Raw genomic sequence first — 26,574 nt, forward strand, 5'->3', positions numbered from 1 at the left:
ACGTGCCCAAAGCTGCAGTCCATCTCAGTGCAGTCCCATTGGTAGTGCCCATGCTTCCCGCAGGAGAAACAGATCCCAATTTTGGGTCTTCTGGGCCGGGCCAAACCTCTGTGTCGTGACCTCTGAGGGGCGGGCGCAGGACCCAGTGGCTCCGCCCATGGTGTCAGGGGAGGTCCGTCCCTCAGCGGGGCTGTGGGGTATCCCACCGCCTCACTACACTTCCCTATCTAGGATCTGCCTACAGTGCTGCAAGGTCTTATGATGCATCTGTTCAAATTGATGGAATCTAATTCCTTGCATTTTCTTTCCATAACATGTCTTTCCAACATGTCTCCCGATTGAAGTCATGTTGGCAAGAAAAGTCTCTGAAATCTCCATTCATGTGCGACATGGAATGACCTCTCGAGGTCTCTTCCAGCCCTACATTTATATGATTCTATCACTTGCTCCACCATCCACAAGGACAAGTTTGTTCTCCGTGCTCCAGAATCCTACACAGTCAGTATTAAATATTTTCTCCCATTCCTCAGGAGAAAATAATTCTTCTTTCATTTTGCCGAAAACCTCAGCATCATATAGAGAAATCATGACACATGCCTAATGTAAGACGAACTGTTAAAAGATAATGTTGGAGAATCTTTCAATTCAGAAAAACACTGGGTCAGACCCTGGCCCATTCTATAGCCCCTTTCCACCACTCTGCCAACACAAAGGGGTTTTACGTCTGCCTTAAATATGAAGCTGAGGTTTCTGCCAGCATGGGGCAATCCTTGGCTGATATGGTGTGCTGTGCTGCCCCCACCAAATACTCTGGGCACAAAAACATATTTGTGCATAGATAAAGTAATTTTAGAAAATATCAAAGCCCACTCAATATTTTCCACAGAGGTATCCTAGGCAGAAAGAGTGCTAGCTTCCACAAAGGAAGTCTGTAAAGCCTTGTCATCCATCAACTTTTTTTCAAAAAAGGTTGACTTCATTCCTTTGTAAAATCATACTTCAAGGGGACAGACTCCAAATGAGGTCCAGAAACAATTTTAATACTACTAATTTGCGGGAATTTCTACTGTGCTATTTATCTTTCCTTCCTACTTTTGTCCAAATGTCTGACTGGTTAAAAGATTAAGTTTTCTTTCCGAGTCTGACCTTTCCTGCCATCTGCATCACTTAAGATAAGTGCTTTGTCTATATCAAGGCCCATGTATATGAAATATTACTCTTATATTCAATCTAATAATAAGTACAGAAACACAAAATTCAGCTTTGCAAGTACTTATCGAGTGTGAAGATGTAAGGAGCATGACCAGGACCTGGAGTTCCATAGACAAGTCTGAACTGACTCCAGTATTTGCGGGGAGAGAGGTGTAGCTCATGCAGAGAGGTGTAGTCCATGTCATGGACTGTGAGAGAAGTCATTCCCTGAAAGGAAATCATCAGCTAACAAACTTCACATGACAGACTCTACCAAAACAATGATTTGTACTCCCATTTATGACTCTACAGCAGTGGCTAACACTATTTTCAGAACCACACTAGAAAAATTGAAGATGCAGGCACACAAAGCTCTTTTAGGCACAATGCTGTCTAGGCTGAAATTACTCTTAAACAAAATGGGCATTTGATTTCTGTGCCATTCAAAATACAGAGGGAAAGACAATTTTTGCTAAGCAGAATAAATAACTAAAATAAAAAGTGAAAAATTGCTTCTAGTTTTCTAAGGGCTTGTCTACTCGCTAGGGAACTTTTTAGTGTGTGCCAGCAAGATTAGTTTGCAACTCAGTGCACATTTGAATTCATACCCCTCTGATGCACATTGCTGCACCATATAGATCAGCCAGAAGAGGGAACTGCAAGAAATTGAGAGGGAATAATGATGACTTTTTAAAATTACTATTAAAAAATCCTTTTAATGAAATGTGTTTTTTTTTCTTTTTGCCATTCGCTCACTGAATTTTCTGTGTCGTAAAAGATTACTGTAGAAGTACATCATCTTTATCTTTGTTTCCAATCAGATCCACAGGATTTATACTGGATGGTTTCCCTCGTACATTTGAGGAGGCCCAGTACTTATCAGAGCGAGGACTCTGTCCTGATGTTGCAGTTTTTATCCAAGTGGAAGAAAGTGACATTTGTGATCGTCTTCTTCCTCCACGTTTGAAAAAATGGAGGGATAGACAAAATAAAAAAATGGAAAATAAGAAGAAGCTGAAAGACATGAAAGAAAAAATAAAGGTAGGTTTTATTCTTTCAGTAACAAACACATTTTAGATTAGTGTTATAGGGAGGCTGACGCCCTTGGAATGAAGGAGGCCTCAATCGCCTGTGCCACCTCAGATGGTCAGTTAATACAGCGGGGCAGCACCTGGCACTATAAAGGATGATGGAGAATCATAGAGGATAGAGGTCTTTGAAGAAAGGCTGAACATCAGAGGGGTTTGCTGACTGACCTCCCCAAATTGGAGAGCCAGAGCTGAGGAGTGGAGAGGGCTGAAGGCAGGGGAGCAGTGAAGGAGTTTACCTCCATGCTGGAGAACTGCAGCCAGAGGGCTGGGGGAGAGAAGGGGATACTCCCCAGGTAAGGACTAAGTCCCAGAAGAGAGTTGGCAGTGATCGGGGCTCCACTGCGAAGAACAGGGATATACTACAGCTGGAAGGGATGGAGTGGCTGTCCTGGCAGAAGGACGTGAGGGGACTGAAGAAGAACCCAGGTGTGGTGGAAAACTCCAGAGTGTGGTATGTCCTATGTTGACAGACTGTCATGAGATTTTAACAACTATGCACTGGAAGTGGCAGACAGACTTTGTTTTTGGACTTTTAGTATGGATTATTCGCAGTATGTTATTTTAATAAACTGGCCCCTAGGAGGCAAGAGAACCCATTGTGGGGTTCTCAGGGATCTGAGAGGGGAAAAGGGATGTTAACCCCTGTTAGGGTGCCCACCCACAACAGGACATTTGAGGATGAAGGTTAATCATTCATAGTTAGATTATACCATTTAAGCAGATCTCTGCATTGGGGGGATGAAGCAGAACTTCATAGTGCTACGGCGAGCACCAGGAGGCAAGTAGAACAATTCTGAAATGGTCAGCTTATACCATCCCCCTCTCAGGCCTTAGCACAGGGGTCTATCCAGAAGAAAGGGACATGGCTGGGGTTTTCCTTTGCCCTGGAGATCCTCGTCTGCTAGAAGTAAAAGTTCTGCTCCAGCAGTTGTCAAAAGTTAGGGCTCTGCTCTAAAAATCTCATCTTTGAGGTTTAGAGATGCAGTATTGTCAACCTCAAGAGGTCAAAAATCAGGAGGTTGGCCCCCAAAATCATGAGATTTTAAAAAACATCAAATCATGTTATTCTGTTCTGTCTTTTGATTTTTTTATTCTCATCTGCCAATGAGTGTGAGTGAAAATGTCATTGTCAGTGTGATAATTTCAGCTTGAATGCATACAAAAATGCATGCCTTTCCCATGTGTCACAGATGGAGACTTCGCTTTGTCTCTAATCACCAGAAATAAAGAGAATGGCCATCCATGCCCTATTACTGTTCAGACTCCTTCCCTTCTTAGATTATAAACTTTGATAAAAGAAGGGCTGAATGTTAAACAGTTTGAGAACCTGGACCTATTTAGTGCATCATGATTCACACTAGCACATAGAACTTATATTACTTTTCAGAGTTGATAAATTATAGATGTACATAGACCTTAAGGTGACAAGGAACCATTGTGATCATCTAGTCTGACCTCCTGCACATTGCTGGCCTGTAATAGACCCATAATCTCTGGCTGAGATACTGAAGTCCTCAAATCATGATGTAAAGACTTTGAGTTACAGAGAATCCACCATTTACACTTAGGAGGCTGTTCCAGAACTTCACTACTTTGATGGTTAGAAACCTTGTCCAATTTCAAGCCTAAACTTGTTGATGGCCAGCATATATCCATTTGTTCTTGTGCTAACATTGGCCCTTAACTTAAATAACTCTTCTCCCTCCCTGATATTTATTCTTCTGATGTATTTTTAAAGAACAATCATATTTCCCCCCACAGCCTTCATTTGGTTAGGCCAAACAACCCAGCCTCCTTAAGTCTTCTTTCATAAGATAGGTTCTCCATTCCTCTGATCATCCTAGTAGCCCTTCTCTGCACCTGTCCCAATTTGCATTCATCTTTTTTAAACATGGGAAACCAGAAGTGCACACAATATTCCAAATGAGGTCTCACCACTGCCTTGTATAGTTGTAAAAGCAGCAAAGAGTCCTGTGGCACCTTATAGACTAACAGACATATTGGAGCATGAGCTTCCGTGAGTGAATACCCACTTTGTCGGATTCATGCTCCAATACGTCTTTTAGTCTATAAGGTACCACAGGACTCTGCTGCTTTTACAGATCCAGACTAACACGGCTACCCCTCTGATACTTGTATCGTTGTAATAACATTTCCTTATCTCTACTGGAAATACCTTGCCTGATGCATCCTACAATTGCATTAGCCTTTTTCATGGCTCTCTCACACTGGTAGCTCATAGTCACTCTGTGATCCATCAATACACTCAAGTGTTTCATCTCTTCTGTCTCTTCCAACTGATATGTGCCCAGCTGCTGGCAAAATTCTTCTTATTACTCCCTAAGTGTGTGACCTTGCACTTTGCACCATAAAATTTCATGACATTTCTAATACTAGATGTAACGGGGCGTGGCTCCTCTACCACCTTCTTCCCTGCAGAAACTGCATGGACTCCAATAGTTGTGCCTTCACTATACCCTTTTATTTTAAGTTCCCTCCACCATTTCCACCACAAACCTATGCAACAGTCTGTTTACAGCACCACCTGCGCTTTTTGGCCCTCCCCTCAGAACCTGAGGGGAACAGAGGTCTCCCTTCCCTGAGGCATCCATGTAACTGGGCTAACCCAGCCCTAGTCCCCTCTCCTGCCCTTGGCATTCTCTTCCTGCTTCTTTATCAGCATTGGGTTGATAGGCTAATTGGTTCCTTATCCTATCCATCCATCCATCCAGTGAGGAGGGCGAGGAGAAAGCAGCATAACTGAAATACTGAATAGAGAGAAGCAGAATCTAGAGGGTAGCGAAGGAGGAGACTGGAACTAAGAGCCACTGGGGGGAACTGGAACATGGAGAGACAGGGCTGGAGGAAGGGCGTATAGAGATGAGGAGCCTAGGGAGAGCCAAGAAGGGAAACTATGATGAGGATGGCCTGGAGAGGGCAGGCCCATCAAGGACTCAGGATTCAGGAGATGGGCAGAGAAAGAAGGATCTGAAACCACTAGAGCACACTCACCTCAGAACCTACAATAGAACCTGGAATTCCTTAGTTCTCTGTTGTCAGTAAATAAGCTTTGAATCCTGCTGACAAAATGTGTGCCTCATCCTCATTAGTTACTCTTGTTAGTTCAAGTGGCACATGTCTGTGTTGTGGATCAAAAGATTCTAACCTTGTTAATGAACTATGTGGGAGTCATTATGGTTCCGAAAGATGGAATATTTTTTAGGGTTTTTTTTTAAAATGTAGGAAATTAAATACACAGAACTTCATTAAAAGAATTATAATGTTGCAAAGTCAAGCACTTAAAAGTTAGGAATTAAGATTGACCCTTTTTAATTGCATGATCACATACTATTTTTCTCCATTCAGTACACAAACTGGATGTTGTTCAGAGAATTAATCGGTTAAATAGTTAATGAGGCTGTTGTCCGTATAACACTTGCTTCACTTGTTGCAGAAGTTAGAAGGTGCTTAGCAAGTGAGGCAGGAGAGTGCAGGAAGAGGAAATATGGTCTTGTAGATTAGGCAGTGGAATACTACCCTGCAGCTTCCTCCTCCTCCTCCTTAATGCTGCCTGGATCTAGCTGGGGGGCATTGAGAGAAACAAAAAAAATAGTGTCTCTACTCTCCTTTTAGATGTCCAGCACCACAATGGCATACAACAGGTGGTAGTTACAATAGCAGGTTAGCTCCCTGCCGCCCTGAATGGCATGCCCATCAGACAGAATCTTTGGAGAATGTAACAGCCAAAACCTTAAAAGTTGCTAGTGAGCATGTATAGACTGAGCAATAAAAGGCACATCAGACACTTAGCTGACCCCTTTCAGGTTCTTACTTCAAAGCATGGAAGCACTAGAGCATCTCAACATGAAGGTTGTAAGAACTTTTTCAGTGTGGGTGGAACATCTTTTTTCCCTAATCTCATTCTCATTCTGCATTACCAATATCTGCCTCATTCTGCATTTTTTATAGCTGACCCATTTTTTTAACACTTTCCCAAAAAATGCAGAATGAGGCTGAGATCCAACATGGAAAATTGCAGCCTGAATTGCTACACTTCTTCAAAGTTATAAGCAACTGAAAACAGGGTCCTAAAATGGGAAATGTTGAGCAAATTTAACTTTACGTGATACTACTAGCTCCATTCTTAATACAGAGGAATAAATCTTGAAGTTCATACTCATTTTTAGACATGTTGATTCAATGAGAGTTTTGGACTGAATAAGGATAACCTATGGAATTCAGGGTTTGGTCTCAAATTAATAAGATTTTGGTTCTTATTAGTATGTCACAAAAGGTGAGATCCACTTTAAGATCCTTGAATGAGAGGCATTACAGAAATTCAAAGTATTGTTATTTTATTGAGTCTTTTTTTCACTAATAGGAAGAGAAGATTGCCAAAAGAAGGGCAGAACTTTTAGCAGAGCAAGCTAAAAAGAAAGAGGAGGTAAGAATAATATAATAGAAAGAAATTTAAAAATGGAAATATTTGATTTGGTCTGTGTTAGGAATATCTAAAATGTCTATGATTATAATATCTAAGTGTTATTTAGAGTAACATGCAGTAGCAGTACTAAAACTGAAGTTGTCAGAAACCTCTCTTTTTCCATTATAATTAAATCAGCTATTTAAGGCATTTTACTATTGATTGGGAACAAAGCTACATATTGGAGACTGTCCACAGAATATTTATAACTGTGTTTTAAATTCCTTGTAAACATGAACTCCTATTCAGCAAGGTAGTTAAGCACATGCCTATCTTTGAGCACATGATAGTCCCGCTACATTCAGGTGAGGCACATTTTAAGCATCTAGTTGAATTGAGGCCATGGTTACTCTGAAACATGAAGTTATCATACTCAACACAGTTACAAAATGTACTAGAGCTATATTCAAACTCTTTGCCTCCTCCTGGGTATTCTCAGGAATGGTGTCAGCTAACAAGCTTGTTTGTAATGTGGCAAATTGCCGGTACTGTTATGCTGGGTCTCGCGCTCTCTCTTCTTTGGGGAAGGTTCAGGGCGCCATTGCTTGCCTCTGAATCAGTATTTTAATTACCTCACTATTGTCCTTGAGGAGGGGAGTGGAGAGGGAGGGACCTGGGCCTGCCCTCTTCTTCAGGTCCCAACCCAGGGGCCCTGAGGTTTGTGGTGAACCACTTGAACTAGCAGTTCCTTCCCCTGGGCTGCTTCTCTCTCCTGCCCTTCAGCTTGTGAAGGGGCTTCTTGCCCTCCTTCTGCATAAGCCAGGTGCCCCTTACCTAGGGTTTTTTGGATTTCTCAGCCCACCGCAGCACTCCTCCAAACTTTCCTTTTGGTCTCTCTTCAGAACTGTTTTCTGCTCCAACCAAACCTTCCTGCTCCAATTCCCACACTGTCTGACTGAAGCAGGGGTTTTTATCACATGACTGACTGCTGGTGCTCTAATTGGCTTCAGGTGCTCTAGTTAATCTATAGCAAACCTTCCTCCCCTTGCAGGGAATAAGGCTTCCTGTTGGCACTCTCCTGCTGCCCTCTGGCCATGCTGTATCACATATCCCCCACCCCCGCTCAACACCAAGGGGTTGGGCTTCTTGGAACGAGAGGCAGTGCCATCGCGATAGACCATCAGCTTTGCCATGTTGGCTTCCAGCTCTATGCTGGATCCAAAAATGGAAAGGCTGCAGAAAGAGGAACCACCTCGTCACTCTGGTGTTCCTCTCCTTGTTCCTGTGCATCCACTGGAGCGGGGCGTGGTCTGTCACGAGGGTAAACCGCCACCCCAGTAGATAGTAGCAGAGAGTCTCCATAGCCCATTTTATCGCCAGACATTCCTTTTTGACAGCAGCGTACTTTTGTTCCCTGGGGAGGAGCTTCTGGCTGAGGTACAAGATGGGGTGCTCCTCCCCTACCATCTGGGAAAGGACGGCACCAAGCCCCATCTCCGAGGCGTCCGTTTGTAGGATGAATTCCTTCTCGAAGTCTGGGGCTATGAGTACTGGATGGCAGCATAGGGCTGTCCATAAATCTGAAAATGCTTCTTCTGTCGCATCAGTCCACTTTACTATCTCGGGGCCCTGAGCTTTTATCAGATCCGTCAATGGCCCTGCTCTTGTGGTGAAATGAGGGATGAATCTCCGATAGTATCCTACTATCCCTAAAAATGCTCTGACCTGCTTTTTGCGGATTGGTCGAGGCCAACCTTGTATTGCCTTCACTTTGTTCCATTGGGGTTTTACCAAACCTCTCCCTACTACATGCCCGAGGTATCTGGCCTCAGCTAGTCCTATCACGCACTTGAGAGGGTTAGCACTGAGACCAGCCTTTCGCAGGGTGTCCAGCACTGTTTCTACTTTTTCTAGGTGCGTTTCCCAGTCAGGGCTATGTATGACTATGTCGTCTAGATAGGCGGCGGCATACTTGGCATGGGTCGTAGTAACTTATCCATAAATCTTTGGAATGTTGCAGGGGCCCCATGGAATCCAAAAGGGAGGACAGTGTCTTGAAACAGGCCATCGGGTGTAGAGAAGGCAGTCTTTTTCTTGGCATCCTTGGCCAGAGGAATTTGCCAATATCCTTTGGTCAGATCCAGAGTGGTTAGGTATCGGGCCTTGCCTAACTGATCAACTAGCTCATCAATGCGTGGTATCGGGTAGGCATCGAAGTGGGATACTTCATTCAATTTCTGGAAGTCGTTACAAAACCTCAGGGTGCCATCAGGCTTGGGGACTAGGACGATCGGACTGGACCACTGGCTGTGGGTTTCTTCAATGACCCCGAGTTCCAGCATCTTCTTCACTTCCATCCTAATTTCTTCCCTTTTAGCTTCCGGTATTCGGTATGGTCTTATCGTCACCCTTACTCCGGGGCTGGTGACAATATGATGTTAGACTAGTGTCGTTTGGCCCGGTTGTGTACAGAATACGTCCTGGTTCCAGTGAATCATTTCAATGACCTCTGTTTGTTGTTCTGGGGTTAATTCAGGAGATATCTTTACCTGTCCCTGTGGGTCGTCTGTCTGAGGTAGAGCTCCTTGAATGACCAGACACGTCTCTCGGTCATGCCAGGGCTTCAGTAAGTTGACGTGGTAAGATTTGCTCTGGCTTTTGGCGGTCTGGTTGTCTAACCTTATAGTTCACTTCCCCAATGGCTTCCACTATCACATATGGTCCGTGCCAGCTGGCTAGAAGTTTGCTTTCTGCTGTCGGTACTAACACCATCACCCGTTCCCCCAGCTGAAAACTCCATACTTTTGCCCGACGGTTGTAATATGTCCACTGGGCCTCTTTTGCTTTTTCCAAATGTTCCCGTACTGTCGGGGTTACTCGAGTTATTCGCTCTCTCATCTGTGTCATGTGCTCAATGACATTCTTTCCTGGGTTGGGTTGTTCCTCCCAATCTTCCTTGGCAATATCTAATATCCTGCGTGGGTGGCATCCATATAATAGTTCAAAGGGAGAAAAACCCGTGCACACCTGGGGCACTTCCCATATAGCGAACATTAGATATGGTAGAAGAGTATCCCAGTCTTTTCCATCCTGTGCTACCACCTTCCGGATCATACTTTTAAGGGTACGATTAAATCACTCGACCAGTCCATCTGTTTGTGGATGGTAGACTGAGGTCTGTATGGCCTGGATGCAGAGCAGGGCACATAAGTCTTTCATTAGTTTTGACATGAACGGGGTTCCTTGGTCTGTCAGGATCTCCTTAGGGATGCTCACCCTGGCGAAAACCTGTAGTAGTTCTTTTGGTATTGCCTTGGATGTGGGGTTTCTTAAAGGAATGGCCTCTGGATACCGCGTGGCATAGTCAAAGATGACTAGTACGTTTCAGTGGCCCCATGCCAATTTTTCTAATGGGCCCACTATGTCCATGGCTATCCTCTCGAAAGGGACATCAATAATAGGCAAAGGTACTAATGGGGCCCACAAGTGAGGTCGGGGGCTATGCAACTGGCATTCAGGGCAGGAGGCACAATAACGCTGGACTTCTGTGCATATCCCTGGCCAATAAAACCTTCTTAGGATTCTATCCAGTGTCTTGTCTACCCCTAGATCTTCCCCAAATAGATGACTGAGAGCTAACTCTAGTACTGCCCTTATGTGTTTCTGTGGAACTAAGAGTTGCTCTACTTCTTCCCCTCGTATTTGCTCTATCCTGTACAAAAGATCACGTATGAGCACATAATATGGCCTTGGGCTTTTGATCTTTCCTTCCACAGGCACACCATTTACTTCCATTACCTCCTCCCTCACATTCGCATATAATGGATCTTTGGCCTGGTCCTGCTCAAAAGTCTCACGTGCAGAACTGAACTGACCTAATTCTAGGGGGCCTATTTCTACTCTTCCCCCTGGGGTGCTCCCACGTGGGCTAGGAACCGCCTCCGAGTCTTCCTTGGCCTGAATTATCTCCTGGTCTCCTGAGCAGGTTCACCTACCCACAAGGGAAGTTTTTTGATTCTCTGCTAGAATCCTGGTCCCTAATCTTTTATCTGCCCTTTGTTCTCGCCTAGACTTTCGGGGTTTTCCAGGGGATGAGAATAACTCTGGAGCAAATTCAGCAAACATTGGGGTGAGGCTAGTTGCCTCTGTCTCAGCCTGGGGGTTGCTACCCTCCCCTGGCTCTATTGGGGTAAGTAAGCTCTCAAACCCGGGGAAGTCTCTACCAATTAAAACAGGGTAGGGAAGCTTGGGGACCACCCCTGCAGAAACCCTGGTAGTATTCCCCTGGATCTCAATCTGTACCGGAATTGTAGGGTAAAAATTCACGGTGCCATGTATGCACGTTACCCCTGTGTTTTTGGCCCAGGTTAGTTGGTCTGTTCCCACCAACTTCCCCGAGACCAGCGTGACAGCACTCCCAGAATCTATTAATGCTATGATCTTTATACCATTCATTTTTACTGGTCTTGTATATCCATGTGAGGTCATTGTGACCCCTGCCAGGCCGATTAGGCCACATTGTTCCCCGTAATCCCCCAGATTACACTGCCTAGGTTCTTCCTTGTTGGGGCATTGGGCTGCTATATGCCCCAATTCCCCACACTCATAACACCGCCCCCTTATTCCGGTTGTCACCCTCTGCCTGGGGCTATTTGGCCGGCCCCCCACCTCTCTTCCCAAACCCCCAGGTCCCTTCCTGGCCTCGAGCCATTCCTCAGTGTCTTTCCTCCTGGTTACAGTTCTCCTATAGTTCTCGACAGCCCGGGGCCTTGGGTTTGGGGTTGGCTTCCTGGATTGCCATGTCTCCCTGCCTGGGGTCTGGAACAGTTTGCGGGCTGCCAGCTGTCTTTCCACGAGGGAGACCAACTCATCATAGGTAGAGGGATCATTCTGGCCAACCCAAGACCTGAGACCTGGTGGTAGCCCCCTCATATACACCGGTCCAATACCAGTACCTCCATCATCTTCTCAGAGCTAAGGGCCTCAGGGCGCAGCCATTTCCTGGTCAGGTGGATCAGGTCAAACAATTGTGATCGAGGTGTCTTGTCCTCTGTATACCGCCACTCATGGAACCTCTGGGCTCGCAATGCCGACGTTACTCTGAACCTGGCCAGGATCTCTGCCTTCAGCTGGGAATAATCTGCTGCAGCCTCTGCAGCCATATCGTAGTAGACCTTCTGGGCTTCCCCACACAGGAATGGGGCAAGGATACCAGACCATTGATCTCGGGGCCAGGCCTCCTGCAGGGCTGCTCTTTCAAAAGCCAGGAGGTATGCCTCCACATCATCCTCCCGTGTCATTTTCTGTAAGCAATGGCTAGCCCGTACCGTCCGAGTCCCTTCACAGTTGCAATTCTGCTCCATAAGGGCCTTCATCTGGTTCACCAGGTCTTTCAGCAGGGCTCGGTCCTGAGCAGCCTGACTCATCAACAGATGATTGGTCTCCTGCTGCATTCTAGTTGCCTCCTGTTGGGCGGTTGCTTGGACCCGGGTACCTCCTGCTGGGCCGCGGTGGCTTGTATAAGGGCCTTGACCACGTCATCCATCTTAAGGATGGGAGGGTTTTGCCTAACCTTGGTCTAAGTCCCCAGTGCGCAGATCTCACTCCTAACACCATGTGTGGCAAATTGCTGGTACTGTTATGCTGGGTCTCACGCTTTCTCTTCTTTGGGGAAGATTCAGGGCGCCATTGCTTGCCTCTGAATCGGTATTTTAATTACCCCACTATTGTCCTTGAGGAGGGGAGTGGAGAGGGAGGGACCTGGGCCTGCCCTCTTCTCCAGGTCCCAACCCAGGGGCCCTGAGGTTTGTGGTGAACCACTTGAACTAGCGGTTCCTTCCCCTGGGCTGCTTCCCTCTCCTGCCCTTCAGCTTGTGAAGGGGCTTCTTGCCCTCCTTCTGCATAAGCCAGGTGCCCCTTACCTAGGGTTTTTTGGATTTCTCAGCCCACCGCAGCACTCCTCCAAACTTTCCTTTTGGTCTCTCTTCAAAACTGTTCTCTGCTCCAACCAAACTTTCCTGCTCCAACTCCCACACTGTCTAACTGAAGCAGGGGTTTTTTATCACATGACTGACTGCTGGTGCTCTAATTGGCTTCAGGTGCTCTAATTGGCTTCAGGTGCTCTAGTTAATCTATAGCAAACCTTCCTCCCCTTGCAGGGAATAAGGCTCCCTGTTGGCACTCTCCTGCTGCCCTCTGGCCATGCTGTATCACAGTAACAAAACCCTGTCAAACTACAATACCAAAGCATGCTAGCTACAGTACATTAGAAAACAGTAATTAAAACACATTTCTGTTATGTCAGCAGAACTGCATTCTACAACTGCATTCAAGCTGTGATAGGGTGCTTTTCTGTGTTTTCTTTCCAAATATTAATCTAAAAGTTACTTACTTAGATTTTTTAATTGAGACTTCCATTTTCAAAAAAATAAATTGGAGTTTTAGTTGTTCAGTACATGTCATTGTTTATAAAGCTCATTATTAAAGGCATTTATGATATTCTTCAGAAGTTTTTTTTTTTCAACTTTCCCAACTGTGCTCCCAGATTCAATGAACTTCTTCCCACTACCAAAATAACTAGTTACAGTGATAAACAATGATAAGTGGCAAGGAGATGTGGAAGGGTGTAAAATACTTAGGTTTTTAGTTTTTAATAAATATTTTCTGATAAGTCTGCACTTCGATTTCAGCAGCTTTTATATATAAATACTGTATCTGGTTAAACCAGAAGCTTTATTTCAAGCTCAATTACTGTAAGTTGGTTAACATTTATGAATAGTAATTTGAATTTGATTAAAAAATTCGCAACAACATCATAACAAAACATGAAGGTATTGCTGAAAATAAGTCTTCCTCAGAAGCAAACTTTTTAACTTCTCTATTTAAGCTGGTGTGTCTTAGTGAAATAGTGTACTCTTTCCCCACCTCTGCAAATCATCTTTGCAAATTATTGATAAGCTATAACAGTGGACAAAAAAAGGGAAAGTGTGTGAGAGAAAATAATATTAGTTTCTTTCTTCTGAACTCCTATACAGTAGGCATGAAACAGTTGAACATTTTATCTTTAGGCTGCAGCATATAGGGAAGAGGAGGAGGCTAGTGACGAGGAGGATGAAGATGAAGAAGAAGATATTGAAATGATTCTTGAAGAAGAGTTCCCAAAAGAGGAAGAGGTAGATGAGGAAGAGGAAGAGCAGGAGGCTGATGCTGCTGAACGCATGAAAAATGAAATTACAGAAAAGTATGAAACAGATAGTAATAATTTACAAGGAGTACAGGTACTTTCTTCATTATCTACTTTATCAGATAAGATGGCATGAGGCAAGAAGTGCTTCCAGTTTTATAGTTGATTTAATTTAGTTGTCAGATTTCAAAGTTATAGTATTTGAGATCTTTGTTTCCTTTTTATGAGCTAATTAATGCAGGAGGACAGACTAGATGATCATAATGGCCCCTTCTAGCTGTCAAATCTATGTCATGATTATGGGGCTGATTACAACTCTGCCCCCTTTCTGAATGTGAGATAACTTTGCAGGATGGCAGTTAAAAAAACAACATATTATTCTTGTAAAAAATATGATACCAAATCAATGAGAGAGAATCAAAATTGAACCTTTTAATGTCTTTTATGCAACAACATGTTTAGACTCCTTCAAGTACAATAAAAGGCTCCAGGTGGAGCTAATGGAATACTGCATGTTTTTTGAAGGTAGTATTTTTACAGCTCCACATTCCTCTCCCATTCTCACCACTGAAGTTTAGGAGTACATTATTTGTTTTTTTAGTATCTTGATGACTAAGTTGGTCAAAAAGGAACAAGCAGATGAGAATGTTGGTAATTACTGTTTCAAGAGGTAGATAGGTGTCAGCTACTGGAGAGGTGGTTTGTGTTTTAGAATTTTGTGCTGCATAGCACCCTGTCTATGATGGGTTGAAGCAAAGACTCCAGAATGTAGATCTACATAAAAAATAAATTTAAGAGCCACAATTACTGGTTAGTATTTTCCCCTTACTGTATCTAACTCTCATTCTAACTTATTCAAAATTTATTTTCCCATTATTATTGATACCCAATAATTTTGTCTAAACAGCAGGCTTATTTATTAATAAATAATTTAGTCTTCCTATCTCCTTCATTCGTTATTGCCACCACTGGGTACTATGGCATCTCACTCAATTATGCAATAGTAAATTTTTATATCAAAACACTGGATAGCAGCCTCTCTAAAAGGATCAGACAGTGGAAGAGATTAATTAGAAAATAGACAATTTTATATTGTAATTAAGTAGCTGAGCTGTAATACGTGAGCAGAGGACAGTGCAATAAATCTGCTAAGGCTCTTTTGACTCCTCACTGGAAAGCAATTGGGCAGCTAGGAGGAGCAGGTCCCCTGCTATTTGAGAGGACAGTTGGAGGCCTGGTGACAGCTCAGGCTAGGATTCTGGAGTTCCCTGTGTAAAACTGACAGGATTCATGTATAGTGTAGATAAGAACATGTTCATAAACAATCCACCAAACCTGACTGCACTATATCAATTCTATCAAGAACAGAAACTGACCTGCTGCAAGTCACCAAAATGGACCAGAAGGGACTGGGGAATCATTTTTTATGCATAGATAATAGCTAAATAAGCAATGGGGGTCAGGTAAAATAGAAAAAAAAACATGACATTTCATTGGTTTTGATAAGAGACCTTTTAAAAGTTCAGCTAAATGGAATTAGAGTCTTCAAAGTTAATGGAAACTTTAGTTTTCTGATTTTATTTTAGCATATTGTAATACTGTAATACAAATCTTTATAATGAAAACAGAGGGGCCAGATCTTCAGCTGAAGCTGAAGTCAGTTGAGGTACACTGATTTACACTAGCAGAGAATTTAGTCCAAAGATTACTAATAGTTAATGGCAGTTATTATTCATATCACCCTTCATTACAACATTTGATCACGTTTATGATTTTTGTCATACATTATTCTTTCATTATTCAGGAAGAACTTGAAAGGTTGCTGATACCACAAATCACCATCAGTGGAGGACGAAAACCTCACATTGTATGTTACCAATTGTATAGCAAATTGAAGCATCTAGTAGAAAATCGAGAAAGCATTTTTGAGAAATGTTACCCAATAAGTTTGCCACTTGCACGCAAGATGTTGGTTCTCTCTTACAAACATCCCAGTTCTTTTGGTCAATGGGACCCAATCAAGGTAATGTAATTAAATGGCTGAAGTATACTTTCAGGAAGTAATACTTGTCTTCTTTATGCCCATATAATTAAGATAAAATATTATGAAAAGCACATCACTGAATATTTTCAATAACCAGCACAAACTATAAATAGCAAGAATTGGTCAGTTTAGTGTTGTGTTTTAAGCACTGATAAATAATATTTTTTAAGCTTTGTGGGAGCATTGAGCAGATGGAGGTTGGTGAATTAGTACAATCAAAGGTGGAGCTGAGCAAGAAAGAAATGTGTGATACTTAGGACCCAGCAAATATAGGATGGCAAACAGGAAGTTTCTACAGCCTTGCAGGAGTAGCAGAGACAAGTAAAAGGGTTTTGGAGTTATGGGTGATTAACACAAAGTTCTGGTGGGTAATCTGTATGTAATTTTGTTGGAATGCTAGAAGTGCATCTTGGTTTTGTGAATGAATAAAAAACGAGGGGCAGAGCCGAGCTAAGAAAAGCCCAATGAACAGGAAACAACAACAACAACAAACAAATTCCTGAAGACGGGCGAGTAGGAAGATACAGTTGGAGGAGTGACAGCTTTGCAAGTGAGAAGATTCTTACATATCTGAGTTTCCAAGAGTAAATCTAAGAGAGAGAACTAAGGCAGAGAACAATTTAACACCTGACACATGAAAAAAAATTCTGTTAGGAGAAGGAAGCAAGTACCAGACTGTCTTTAGATGGAATCAAGATGGTGTGTTGTCAAAGCTGTAGGGTGCATGAAGTAAAAGATTATGACAATTATGGAGGAGAAAATAGGGGTGCTTTAGGATCAGATAGAGATGAGTAGAATTAAGGATGCCAAAGTCTTCATAGATCAGAAGGTATGAGATATGCCAATTGACGATTAAATAATTATGGATAGGAAGATAAGACAAGACTATGGAGGAGATAATGGGTAAGAATAACAAACTAGAAGGAGGAATGTGAGCACCACCAGAAGTGGATTAAGGCAGAATCCTAGTGTAGAGCTAAGGCATGTGGTCTGAAGGGACCCGATGCACTAATGAGAAACCAAGAATCTGAGAAGGGTAGAATGTGTAGTATGGCAGTCTGTAGCCACCAAAGAGCAGTGTTTCAATATTATCCTCTGCAGATGCATAGCTCAGGAATACAGTGGCATTTCCATTATTGGTAATAGGGCCTAAGTACTACTGAACAGTGTAGCCTCTGTCAGTCAGTCAGTCCACAGAACAGCACTTGTTTTTAATTCAGATAATTATTCTTTTCTTTGTTCTTACCAGAAATAAAGTAATGCTCTGGCCATTAAAATGGGTGTAGAATTCTCTCTTGTCTCATCTACAACACTGATTCCATGGACAGACAGTGTTATGGTTACCCCCCAATGCGACCAACGAGGCAATGGCTTCTGAAACACTCCCTTGATTACCTAAGCCTAGGCCAGATATTGAGGGTTCCGCTCCTTTATTGATAAAATATCTGATAACCAGGCTCAATCAATTTATTTATCAAAGATACATCTCAGCAGAATACAGAAATGTTAATACAGTATCAATCTCCAGAACAGTCTTGCATCAGTTACATTGTTACTCTATTCCAAATTCTGAGGTTAATCTTGCTCATATTTTTATTCCCTTTTTTTATGACAGATAAAAAATCCACAGATTTTACACATCGTTTCTTATTTGGGGTTTGTGCATAACATTCCAGATGTCAGTAGACTGCAGAGACATCTACACTACTATACCTAGCACACAGTTCATCTCTGACAAACCTCAACAAAACATTTCTTCCGTCTGACAGATTTTACACATATAAAGAACCAAAGTTACAACAGTTTAACTGCTAGTAGATTTCTACAGTAAAGCTTAGCATAAATACAAGGCATTTGGGGAGTACAGTTTATAGTTATACAACTTAGCCTAAATACAAAGCATTCTGGGAATATATAATATTGGATAACAGTCCTCCTTCCCCTTTGTCACCTTGATTCGTAGCATCAGGACAACACCTTTGACAAATGCACATATGAAGCAAAAGTAAGAGCGTTCATATGGGATATTATTTTACCACACCTTGTGAGCAAAAATAACATCAACAAAATCAAAACTACTCCTACATAATCTAAGCCTTAAAGTAATCTTTGTCTATGTATTCATAGATTCATAGATTCATAGACTCTAGGAATGGAAGGGACCTCGAGAGGTCATTGAGTCCAGTCCCCTGCCCTCATGGCAGGACCAAATACTGTCTAGACTATCCCCGATAGACATTTATCTAGCCTACTCTTAAATATCTCCAGAGATGGAGATTCCACAACCTCCCTAGGCAATTTATTCCAGTGTTTAACTACCCTGACAGTTAGGAACTTTTTCCTAATGTCCAACCTAAATCTCCCTTGCTGCAGTTTAAGCCCATTGCTTCTTGTTCTATCATTAGAGGCTAAAGTGAACAAGTTTTCTCTCTCCTCCTGATGACACCCTTTTAGATACCTGAAAACTGCTATCATGTCCCCTCTCAGTCTTCTCTTTTTCCAAACTAAATAAACCCAATTCTTTCAGCCTTCCTTCATAGGTCATGTTCTCAAGACCTTTAATCATTCTCGTTGCTCTTCTCTGGACTCTCTCCAATTTCTCCACATCTTTCTTGAAATGCGGTGCCCAGAACTGGACACAATACTCCAGTTGAGGCCTAACCAGCGCAGAGTAGAGCGGAAGAATAACTTCTCGTGTTTTGTTTACAACACACCTGTTAATGCATCCCAGAATCATGTTTGCTTTTTTTGCAACAGTATCACACTGTTGACTCATATTTAGCTTGTGGTCCACTGTGACCTCTAGATCTCTTTCTGCCATACTCGTTCCTAGACATTCTCTTCTCATTCTGTATGTGTGAAACTGATTGTTCCTTCCTAAGTGGAGCACTTTGCATTTGTCTTTATTGAACTTCATCCGGTTTACCTCAGACCATTTCTCCAATTTGTCCAGATCATTTTGAATTTTGACCCTGTCCTCCAAAGCAGTTGCAATCCCTCCCAGTTTGGTATCGTCTGCAAACTTAATAAGCGTACTTTCTATGCCAACATCTAAGTTGTTGATGAAGATATTGAACAGAGCCGGTCCCAAAACAGACCCCTGCGGAATCCCACTTGTTATACCTTTCCAGCAGGATGGGAGCCATTAATAACTACTCTCTGAGTACGGTTATCCAGTCAGTTATGCACCCACCTTATAGTAGCCCCATCTAAATTGTATTTGCCTAGTTTATCGATAGGGGTATCATGCGAGACCATATCAAATGCCTTAGTAAAGTCTAGGTATACCACATCCACCGCTTCTCCCTTATCCACAGGACTCATTATCCTATCAAAGAAATTAATATGTCCAAGCTACCATCATGCAGTAGATCATCTAGAACCTTTTCTATTTAGTGCATGTCATTGCTAATCTGAATTATGTGAGTGTCTTTTTGAATCAGTGATGTTATTAAATTTAAAGTTAGTGGATCACTGTGTAAAGTAAAAACTGGTATGTATTTCTCAACCTCATGCTGATGATCACTTTGGATAATGGATTTATTGTGGTAGATGGGAACAGGCATAATTGACCCACGTGTGCATGGGGAGAGAAAAAAAGGCATTCTGGAAGTACAGTTTGTATTTATATTATTTAGCCTAAATACAAAGTATTCTGGAAATATATGATATTGGCTCACACAGATCACCCTCCTTCAGTGTGTTTGTTCTTGGACAAACTTCTGAATAAAAAGAATAATAATGTTTTCTCAAGCTGTGTATGAGGTTCATATCTCACCTCCTCCGCTCCTTACTGGCAGCCTTCCTTCCATTTTTCTTTATGCTGTACTCTTCCTGTCACTGCACAGAGAGCTTTGCAAGTGCCTTCAATGACTTGCCTGCACTCTGCTCAGTTTCTGTCTGTTGTGTCTTTTATCGCAGCTCCTATATTGCATCACATCTTGAGGCCCCTTAACTAGTGTCCCCTCTACTGCCTTTCAGGCTGTCCAGTCTTACTTACATGATAGCTCTGCCTTCCCAACAGTTCTTCCCAGCAAGATGGTTTTTCAGCTTCTTCTAGAATTTGTTCCCAGTGTGAATATCAGATTCCAAATAAACTAACTCGTTGTTCTTCCTCTCTGTCTGAATCTCATATCCTCCCTCAGACTAGAGACTTATCTAGAGCAGTGTTTTTCAATCTGAGGGTTGCAACCCATTACTTGGTTGGGGCATGTAAGGTGCTAGGTCACCTTGTTTTGGTCAGCACCACCAACCAGGACATTAAAAGTCCCATTGGCAGTGCTGCCCAGCTAAGGTAGGCTAAAGCCTACCTGTTTCCACACCACGCTGTGCCCCTGAAGCAGCCCTCAGCGGTCCGGCTTCTAGGCAGGGGGACCAAGGGACTCCATGCACTGCCCCCACTCCGAGCACTGGCTCTACAGTCCCATTGGCTGATTCCCAGCCAATGGGAACTGGTGGGGGGTGGTGCCTGCAGGTGAGAGTCACACATAGCTGCTTGCGCACCTCTGCCTAGGAGCCAGACCTGCTGCTGGCTGCTTCCCGGGTGCAGCGCGGTCCGTGGTGCACTCCGGCTGTGCTCCTGAATTGCCGGAGGTAAGTCCATGCCTGCACCCCAGTACCCTGCCTCAGCCCTGAGTCCCCCCAAGCCCAGAGCCCCTCCTGCATCCCAAACCTTCCAGCCCAGAGCCCTGACCCCTTCCTGTACCCCAGCCGCCTGCCCCAGCCCTGAGCCCCCCCCAACCCGGAGCCCCTCTGCACCCGAAACCCCTCATCTCTGGCCCCAGCCCAGAGTTCTGACCCCCTCTTGCACCGCAACCTCCTGCCCCATCCCAGAGCCCCCTCCCACACCCTAAACCCCTCATTCCTGGCCCCACCCCGAAACCCTCACCCCCACACCCGAACCTGAGCCCCTCTCACACCCCAAACCCCTCATCCCCAACTCTGTTGGGTGGTGGGCCTCAACAATTTTCTTTAACTGGGTCCCCAGAAAAAAAGTTTGAAAACCACTGATCTAGAGACTTACTTCACAGGAAGTAAGTGCAAAGAAGCATTCCAAGATATGTGAAGTAGCAATATGGTTATGTTTGTGCTTCTTTGTGTATTATCATCAGCTGGGACAGTTGCTTCTCAGGATGCCTCCTTTGGGTTCAAGGCCTTACTAGTAATGTGATAAGGTTGGACCTCCTGAGGATACTGCTTGCTACATCCATTGTCTGCCTGTGAATCCACTGTCATAAGAGGGGAGAGGAAAAGATGTATGACAAAGGAGAATTACTTACTGATAATTTTGTTTGTCATAGAGTCCTCTTCTCCCATCCTACATGCCTCCCTCCTCCCTTTGGATGGTATGCCACTGTTTGTATATTATTATTTCTCTCACTGTCTTGTATATCCTATCCTCCTTTCTGCCCCTGGAAGTTTCTCTAGCTCAGGGATGGTGTTCTGTAAGGCTTATGTAATCAGGGGTAGGGTTTCAGAAACCTTTGCTTCCTTCAAGTAGGTATTTCTATAACACTGTGTCCATCAATCCACTACTGTAGGATGAGCGAAGAGGAGACTGAGAAACAGAAGTATCAGTAAGTAACTTTTTCCCATTTTGTATGTTACAGCTAAGTGAAGGAGATGTAATCAAACCTTTCCAAAACCAACAGACTCCAAGCTTGCCTGTAATCCACCGACAATATATTTATTTCTTTTCAAGTAAAGAAAATAAAGAAAAATTTATGAAAAATCCTATTAAGTTTATCCGTCAGCCAAAACCCAAGCCATCTGTGCCAGTTAAGATAGCAATTGTGGGACCTCCAAAATCCGGGAAAACTACAGGTAAGGTCCAGTATTTTCAAAGGGTAGGAGCTTCCCTTATAATTGGGACAGACGCTCATCTCTGCTTTAGTCATACAGTTGTATGATTCTAATGCTTGCTTTTATAATATTTTTCCATTGGTGTTTTAAAGATACGGGGCTAGATTCACCTGTCCACTCTAGTTGCTTTAGTAGTAAACAGTTTATTTGAAACTAGTGCAATTAAAAGAAAAAGAATCATACAATTAATTCTTTTTCAAGTGAAGGTGCCTACGTGTGTTCCACTTGAGGTGCACATATGCTCCACATGCTTGAGACCAGAAGATTTTTGTTGACAGTCTGCAGCTGATGACACCTGTGCCCTTCTCTTCTTTATGCTCTGAACCGAGAGCATAAGATACCATGCAAGCTAGGCTTCTCCAGTTCCTTTCTATCACCCTTGGTCTGAGACAGAACCTGTTTAGTGGCTGCAGCATTAGCTAGCATTCTTGTTCAAAAACTGTAGTTAGTTGTACATAGTTTTAAAAGCTGTTTTTAGATAGTTTAGATAGTTTCCAGTAGTTTTTAGACACGCCCAAAAAACTTCCCCTGTACATTATAATACAACTTTAGTATTCCATCACACAGTAACTGCTACAGTGCTCCTAAAAGGATAAAAGGATAAATGGACACAAATTAGATATTAGGAATGGCAATATACAAAAACCTGTAGGAGAACACTTCAACCTCCCTGGCCACACAATAGCAGATCTTAAGGTGGCCATACTGCAGCAAAAATACTTCAGGACTAGACTTCAAAGAGAAACTGCTGAGCTTCAGTTCATCTGCAAATTTGACACCACCAGCTCAGGATTAAACAAAGACTGTGAATGGCTTGCCAACTACAAAACCAGTTTCTCCTCCCTTGGTTTTCACACCTCAACTGCTAGAACAGGGCCTCATCCTTCCTGATTGAACTAACCTCGTTATCTCTAGCTCGCTTCTTGCTTGCATATATATACTTGCCCCTGGAAATGTCCACTACATGCATCCGATGAAGTGGGTATTCACCCACGAAAGCTCATGCTCCAAAACATCTGTTAGTCTATAAGGTGCCACAGGATTCTTTGCTGCTTTTACAGATCCAGACTAACACAGCTACCCCTCTGATACAGTGCTCCTAATGTACTGCTGTAATGTAGAGCCAGTAGGTGACACTGTGTATAATATACCTTACCTGAGCTGGCAACAGGCATAGCTGGGAATGTGTTAAAGCAGGGGTAGGCAACCTATGGCATGTGTGCCGAAGGCAGCACACGAGCTGATTTTCAGTGGCACTCACACTGCCCAGGTCCTGGCCACCAGTCCGGGAGGGTCTGCATTTTAATTTAATTTTAAATGAAGCTTCTTAAACATTTTAAAAACCTTATTTACTTTACATACAACAATAGTTTAGTTATATATTATAGACTTATAGAAAGAGACCTTCTAAAAATGTTAAAATGTATTACTGGCACGCGAAACCTTAAATTAGAATGAATAAACGAAGAGTCCCGCTGGCACAGCAAAAAAAAAAAAAAAAAAAAAAAAAAAAAGCATGGAGTCACAAAGTCCCGCTGGCAGAGAGAGAGAAGAGAAAAAAAAAAGAAGGAAAAAAAATGGAGTTCTGCCGGCAGAGCGAGAGAGAGAGAGAGAGAGAGAAAATGGAGTCCCGGAGTCCCACCGGCAGAGTGAGGGGAAAAAAAAGAAAGCGGAGTCCCGCCAGTGGAACAAAACAAAACAAAACAAAAAAAACAGGAGTGTGAAATATCAGGATAAATTGTGTCCCAACCAAACATCGATTGGGACATGGGACAAACGCCTAAAAATCGAGACAGTCCTGATTTTATTGGGACGTCTGGTCACCCTAACTCTGCACCCCATTAAAAGAGTGTCAGGAGCTCACAAGGAGCACGGTACTGATTTCCCCACACCATTGGTTCACCACTGACTGGTACCATTGACCAGTCAAGGTATAATAAAACCACCAGTACCACTGATCAATATAAAAGCCTCCTTTTCTGCAGCCCAGCATCTCCCCAATTCTAGACATCTGGGCTTCTCCCCTCCTATCTTCTGCTCATGCAAGCAGATCAAAGACTTGGTGCCACATATCTTGGCTACACCGCCTTTGTTCCCACTTGTCGCCAGATTCTCTGTCTCTGTGGCAGCAGTCAGTTGGCAGTTACACTGTTCCTGCTCCTTTTATTTCTACTTCTATTTTTTCACTTTTTTTCAGGAACTGGTGAGCTATTCTATTTCAGGCTTCTTTTCTCTTCCCTGGGTAAGTTTAAGTTTAATTCACCCTGAAACTCTGCTGCAGCATCTCCCTGCTGGCTCCTCTGCCCTTATCCATGCATGGCAGAGAGGCCAAGAAAGCACTAGATCAAATCCAAGCAGTGCTCTATTTGTGAGGCAGCCTTCCTGGGTTCAGAAGACGATAAGCTGTGCGCAGGCTGCACCCAGATAGCTGACCCTAACTCTGTTAGTTCTTGCAGCTAGGAGTTGGACAGGCATATGGGATCCCCTACTGACCAAAGCGGCCACAATTCCAGTGTGGAAAAAATGGACCAGGAAGCACAGGGTAGAGCAGGGAAAGTCTCTGAAGATGAGGACAACTCCAGGCAACTGACTCAGGGAGTAAGTCCCAGAGGATCACTGTAGAACAAAGAGACGAGGCTTGTGGGATCACAGATCCTCACCCCTCTGTGTCTTAAAGTGGGTCCTGAATGCCCTTGGTAAAGAAGCAGGACTCTTAAAGAGCCCCCCCCTTCCCAGTTCAACCAGAAAGACTCTAGTAATGAGTCTCTTCCCCTCACCCTCTTGGGGGAATGGGACCCAGCATAGGAGGACTCAGAGGGAGAATTTTCCAGAGGGCATCAGGCACTATGGAAGGCAAACTGCAAAAAGTATCACCAAAGTGTCAGGGCGCTCCTACTCCTGCAAAGCATGCAAAAAGAGCAAAGAAATCTAAAAGGGAAAAAAAGGGAAATAAAAGCACAGAAAATCCAGGAGGTACAAAGTCCTTGGATGCCTCTTCCTCCTCCCCCACCCCTTCACTGAGGGCAAATCTACACTAAGTGCTGTATCGGCGCAGCTGTAGTGATGCAGCTGTACCACTGTAGCGTGTCTGGTGAAGACATGCTAAGCTGATTGGAGAGTGCTCTCTGGTCAGCATATTTATTCGTCAGCGAGAAGTGTAAGCTACGTCAGCAGGAGAGCATCTCCTGCCTACATAGCACAGGTATGGACAGTGTGAAACTTGCATCACTTGGGGGGAGGGGGAAGCATACGGGGAAGAGTTTCATACCCCTGAGCGACATGAGTTAAATCAACTTAACCGGTAGTGTAGACCTGCCCTGAGAAAGGTGAGGTATCAGACTCTGACTACAAACAGGACCAAGGGAAAACACAATATAGGGTTTTTCCCTCCTGAGAAGTTTGAGGCCATGGGCAGAAAGGTTTGCTCCTTGATTCAAGTTCAACCTGAATAGCTTCATGAGAGAAAGTCTCAGAGTAAATTTCTCTTCTTTACGTTCTCTGCTGAAGCTATGACTTCCCCTGCACTCCTCCTTCCAGTATGTGATCAGGGATGACTGGAACAGATTGATACGGGCAAGCACATTAATAAAAATGACCTCCGGTTCTGTAAGATACAGGAATCAAAGCCCCCTGTCACTGAGATCCTGCAGGTAGACATAGCTTTAGCATCTCTAGCAAGGGATATGATCATTCCTTCAGAAGCGGAGTTCTACCCTAAGGAACCAACAGATAGAAAATCGGAGGCCACTTTCTAGAAAGATTTTGAGCCCTCAGAGCATCCTTAACAGGTATCTGCTTTGCAAGGAATCTGTCTTCTGGCTGAAGGATCTCAGAACCCTAAAGGACAGAGATCATCCTGAATTTGGCTCCATTTTAAATAAAGTTTCCCAAGCAGCAGCATTTGTAGCTGATGCCTCAATGGATGCAATGAAGTTCTCAGCCGGGGTCATGGCTTCCAGATTCATAGCCAGGCATCACCTAATGGCTCTAACCCTGGAAGGTGGATACACACTCTAAGAAGATCCCATGTTCGGCCAGATTTAAAGGTTCACTCTTTTTGGAGGGAACAGCTAGACAAGGTACTGGCTGACAATGCAGCAGAAGCCAAGCAGTTACTCCCATCATCACTAAGTGTTCTCAGGAGGGAATACAGACCTGCCTTCGAACAAAGGTGCTCCTTTTGTCTCTTGTCCTAACAGAGATATCAGTGAAGGGACAACAGATTCTCCAAAGGAAAATCTTGGAGCCAACTTTCATGGAGGAAGCTCTGCATCTCCCAGTGCCACTTTATGCCAAAGATTTCACAGGAGGCCTCTGGCCAGGGCTGAAGCTAGGAGGCGGAATTTCCATTTCACAAAGGAATGGTTTGCATCAACCATGGACACATGGGTGAGGGAAACAGTGAGCCAGGGATACTCCCTCAAGTTGCAAGCTCCACCTCATCTGCTTTTCATCCAGTCTCCCATCTCCAACCAACCCATAAAGTGTGATCTGCTCCAGAACAAAATATCTCATCTTCTGGATATTAGAATGATAGCATTTCCTCAGAAGATAGAGTCCCAGAGTTCTAGTTCATATTCGTCATTGTTCAGAAATGCAACAGAGCAATCACAGCCATTCTCAACTTAGAAAGTCTCAACAAGTGGGAGGGTATGGTGGGGATTTGTGGTCCCACAAGCCTCTGGGCTTTGTTCTACAGAGGTCCTCTGTGATTTACTCCTGAATCAGCTGGCTGGAATCCTCTTTGTCTTCAGAGCCTTTCCCTGCTCTTTGCTTCCTG

At 43.6% G+C, this 26,574-nt stretch overlaps 1 protein-coding gene across 1 annotated transcript in view; it reads left to right on the plus strand.

Annotated features, from left to right (window-relative positions):
• Positions 1-26,574, plus strand: part of AK9 (adenylate kinase 9) — a 247,445-nt gene that overhangs the window by 183,731 nt on the left and 37,140 nt on the right. The window contains exons 28-32 of the mRNA XM_050951342.1: positions 2,013-2,232; positions 6,664-6,726; positions 13,773-13,982; positions 15,693-15,911; positions 21,542-21,755. Of these exons, the coding sequence (XP_050807299.1) occupies positions 2,013-2,232; positions 6,664-6,726; positions 13,773-13,982; positions 15,693-15,911; positions 21,542-21,755 (926 nt within the window). The remainder of the gene's footprint in view (positions 1-2,012; positions 2,233-6,663; positions 6,727-13,772; positions 13,983-15,692; positions 15,912-21,541; positions 21,756-26,574) is intronic.

The sequence above is a fragment of the Gopherus flavomarginatus genome, chromosome 4 (genome assembly GCF_025201925.1).
Source record: "Gopherus flavomarginatus isolate rGopFla2 chromosome 4, rGopFla2.mat.asm, whole genome shotgun sequence".
In the NCBI taxonomy this organism is placed as follows: Eukaryota; Metazoa; Chordata; order Testudines; family Testudinidae; genus Gopherus; species Gopherus flavomarginatus.